At 39.0% G+C, this 4124-nt stretch overlaps 1 protein-coding gene across 1 annotated transcript; it reads right to left on the reverse strand.

The window, feature by feature from the left end:
• Window positions 1-2461: 2461 nt before the first annotated feature.
• Window positions 2462-4124, reverse strand: LOC122638378 (axial regulator YABBY 4-like). The gene is made up of 6 exons (XM_043831307.1): window positions 4003-4124; window positions 3772-3921; window positions 3389-3512; window positions 3252-3300; window positions 3065-3140; window positions 2462-2639 (listed from the first exon to the last, which is right to left on the reverse strand). Exons 1-6 carry the CDS (start codon window positions 4081-4083, stop codon window positions 2529-2531), a joined length of 591 nt encoding a protein of 196 aa, XP_043687242.1. The 5' UTR covers window positions 4084-4124; the 3' UTR covers window positions 2462-2528.

Below are 4124 nucleotides of genomic sequence, written 5' to 3' on the forward strand. Positions count from 1 at the left end.
GGATGGCAGCCCAAGAGGGCGGCTAGAGAGATTTTTATCATCGGCGTGAGCCTCCCAGACAGGAATCGTTCTCTCCTCCGATTCGCTGCTACCTTCAACTCCTTCAATTCCTTTAATGGGTGTGGGAATGACCACCCTACCCCTATTCGGAAACATTGCTCAAGGTGGGGTCCACTCCTCCCTATTAGAGGAATTGGAGGAATTGGAGGTGTCCACAAATTGGAGGTGATAATTATTCCCCAAACAGATACCCAATTATGATTAGTAATTTAACCTGTTTACAACCGATTACCTTGAGCTTGATTATGGACCGATAGTCAACCGACCAAATAAAGATGTGTCCATGCCCTAGCCTACAAGACATGATTACCTAAATGGGCAGAAATAGTGTGAGACCTTAAATTGGTGGAACTAACCGACCAAATCCAATCAAACGCGACCGGTTCACACAAAATTTAAAGTGAATTAAGCTGAGTAGGTAGCATATAAGACATAGTCAAAGCAGGTCGTTCCACTCCCCCCTTCCCACCATAGAGATGTAAAGGGATCAAATATGGATTGAATATGGTCGGATCCAGATATTTCTTGATCATATACTATACAAATGCAAATCAAATTTAGATTTTTCGACTATCTATTTACATCCCTGATTTGCGTAACTTGTACCTTCCTCTCCCCAACGAATATCAGATATGATTCGTTCTCAATCAATGTCTCTCAATAATCTTATATTTTTCCCTCAATCTCTAGAAGCCGTAGAATCTTCAAGAACCCTCAAGATCATTAGTTATTTAGATGTTTTAATATTTGTTGATATCTATTCGAATCAGATAGATTTTTTCTGAATGGTTTAAATTCGGATACGAATATCCTTTGACTGAATACGGATACCTCTAAATAGATACAGACGCAAATTGAATTCGGATTTTCGTCTATCTATTTGCATTCATATCCCCATGGTTTTAGTGCACGGTATCAGAACGGGTATCGACAAACCGTAAAATCGATACGGTATCGGCTTGGATCGGACAAAAATACTTTTGAGTTTCCTTAAAAAAATGAGTTTTTTTACCATTTTACCCCTTGTTCGTATCTTGCTACCGATATAGTATCGGCGACTAGCAAAACCAATACGTATCACCCGATACAGACGATACAATACCGATACGAATGATATAGGACCGATACGGCGATACGATACGATACCTATCCTACCATCCCAAACACACACGGATGGTAGATTATGAAGTAGGTTTCATTCAATTAAAAAGAGGATGAAAAGTAGCAAATGTTCTAATCATGGGTCCTCCATGAAACAAATCTCTCTTTCTTTCCATCTGCCTAGTTTCAGTAAAAGGACAAATGCAAAATGCAAGATACCTCCAACACTGACTTAAAACCTTGAAAAGATGGAACAAAAAGCTTCCTTCCTTGGTCTTCTTTAAAGTGCATTTCACTTCAAGGGTGTCTTTGCCTATTTAGAATGCCTCTTGGGTCTTTGCACATCCACCTGTAAATTGTCATAGAGAGCAGGAACCCACCGGTTTCACTGACAAAATACCTTAAAAATTCAAAGCTAAAGCAAGACCAGTAATAAGTTCTATAACCTAAAAAGGGTCTATTGTGTCAACTCCTGCTGACCCAATCTCAAAGTAGCAAGTAAAGAAGATAGAAAAACAAAAAACCAAAGGATTCTTATTCAAATCTGGTATGTTATTAAAGCTTGAGTTAGAAGGAAACTTGAACCATGGTTTACAAAATCTGAATTGATCGGCCGATCCAAATTCCAAAATGGGTTTCAAGGTTCGGATCGATTCCAACCAATTCCCGACCGATCTGGCTGATTCCCACTGAATTGGAATCAGATTCACAACCAGGGGTGTCAAAAGTTGGCCAAAACCGATGAAACCAAATCGAACCGACTGAAACCAGCCCAAGCCAAAACAGAAACGAGTTTGATGGATCATGTTTCAGATTGGGGTTCTGTGACACAGAGCCCAAATCGATATAACCCGATAAGAAACCAATACCACCCCAAAATTCATTAAAAAAAACACATTTTTTTCCGTACTTACTGATACCAAACCGAAAAGAGAAACCGAAACCAAATCGGAACTGAAGTGAAACCAATGCATGAACTCCTATTGGATCATGTTTTAGATTAACTCAGAAACCGGTCCAAACCGAATGAGACCCAACAATCCCAAGTGATTCAGTTTTGAATCAGGTTTAGGTAGGCTTAACTATTGAGGAGAGCTGCTACTCCCATTCAACCTTTGTAGATGTATAGTTGACCTGTTATGTCAACTTGATTAATGAAAAGCCTTCTTTATGGGTTTGATGTTTATGGCTGAAATGCTGCAGAACGTCACTCTAGAGGTGAAGTCTCTTAATTGAAATGCTGCAGAGAAACAACCACCCTATCTTTTCACAGAAAATTAGAAAACACACAACACAAGCATTGATTTGTAAATGAGTTCACAAAATCCAAGCTTTCTTGATCTTGGTTGGATCTTAAGAGTTTACTTTCATGAAGAGGCTTTTACCTCGTCAACATCCGGGTTCTTTGTCACTTTTCCCTTTCCTTGGCTGCAGCTTTCTCCATCTCTTTTGTACTGAATTCGAGGGAAATGAGCCCACTGAAAACACTCCACCACAGTTAAAACATATAGGCAAAGTAAGGGCCTTCAAATATATCTGTGTTTGGTATGTATTCTCAGAATAGATTCTTGTCTAGAACGCATTCTAGAAGTTAGAAAATAGAGAAGAATCGGGTTTCAGAATGCATTCTAGATCCAAAATAAAAAAGGCGTACCCAGTGCATGAGACTCCCACCATTGCGTCATCTGGGGAGGGCCAAGGGTCATAATATACACAGCCTTACCCCTGCTTTCACAGAAAGGCTGTTTCCATACTCAAATCCATGACCACTTGGTCACAATGGAGCAGTCTTTACCGTTGCACCAAGGCCTGCCCCCTGTTCTAGACCTAGAATCTATTCTAAAAATGCATACCAACACAACCTTAGTTTCTATTTGGGGAGTGAAGCATCTGATTCACTTACATTTTTGGCAGCTGTGCTAAAGGCTTCTTTGTGGGTGATCTTGGGTTCTCTAGCCTTAAGCCTCTGTATCTCTTCTCTGTCAGAATTAGTATTTTTCATATCTAAGATTACCAATTAAAATTTAAGATTATAAACCAATGGGGCACAAAAACAAATTAAATTTAGAGATGTTATTAGTCTATCTTACTTAATGAAGTGATTGTATGCCGATGGAGCTCGTTGCCTCTTCTCTGGGGCTGTTATGATCAAATCCAATAAACACAAGGTTCAGGGCTTTAGGAACAGAATGTTGAACAAGACTATAGGTTTGATGCATGGGCTTACGCTTATTAACAATCGGGTTCGTGGGTATTTTCTCTTCATCATTGCCAGAAGAGGTCATTGGTGAGCTTTGCTCATCTGAAACTTTCAGAGGCTCCACTTCTTCAATACAGACTTCTTTCCTTTGCTACAAACACAATATATACTTCATAAGGTCCGAATAAGCTTTACTAGTAGTTTCAATACAGTGAGGGAAGTGATGATAATTCTCAGTAAATTTGGAATCATACACTTTCAATCAAAGTTTCTACTTCTACTAATTCCAAGGTAGTTAGTGTGGCTTTCTGAGTAGTGTTTTGAAAGTAGTGACAGTACCTGTTCATGAACTGAAACTTGATATGAATTTATAAGGACATCTTTAATAAAGGGTTTGAATGATTTGTTACCTCATCATCAATGAGGGAAGCATTGTTGAGTGAAGCTAGGACATGTAGAGGAAGAAATGAAGCTCTCATCATGTTTACAGAAAGGAGGCCTTCACAGTGACCACATCTCACAGTAACAACTTTAAATAAACTGCTACATGGAACACTAACCTGCATTTGGAGACAAAGAAAATGGATTTTCTTAAGAGTTCTCCAAAAACTATAGTTACAGTGTCTGAGTTAGTGGTTTACCAATAGAATGGTGTTGCAGAAGCTACAATGTACATAGCAAATCTGCTCTTGGAGATCAAAGTGGGTGTTGCATTGAGACATATCTTGTTTTGGTTTTTTTCTTTTCTTGGAAGGTGTTAGTA

This window comes from Telopea speciosissima, chromosome 8 (genome assembly GCF_018873765.1).
Source record: "Telopea speciosissima isolate NSW1024214 ecotype Mountain lineage chromosome 8, Tspe_v1, whole genome shotgun sequence".
Taxonomy (NCBI): Eukaryota; Viridiplantae; Streptophyta; class Magnoliopsida; order Proteales; family Proteaceae; genus Telopea; species Telopea speciosissima.

Excerpts from the sequence above, each read along its gene's own strand:
- LOC122638378 (XM_043831307.1), bottom strand. The coding sequence starts at position 4,083 with ATGTCTCAATGCAACACCCACTTTGATCTCCAAGAGCAGATTTGCTAT. Across the intron at positions 3,301-3,388 it reads GAACCCGATTGTTAATAAGC|CCCCAGAGAAGAGGCAACGA; the intron begins GTAAGCCCATGC and ends TGATCATAACAG. Across the intron at positions 2,640-3,064 it reads TTAGCACAGCTGCCAAAAAT|TGGGCTCATTTCCCTCGAAT; the intron begins GTAAGTGAATCA and ends GAGTGTTTTCAG.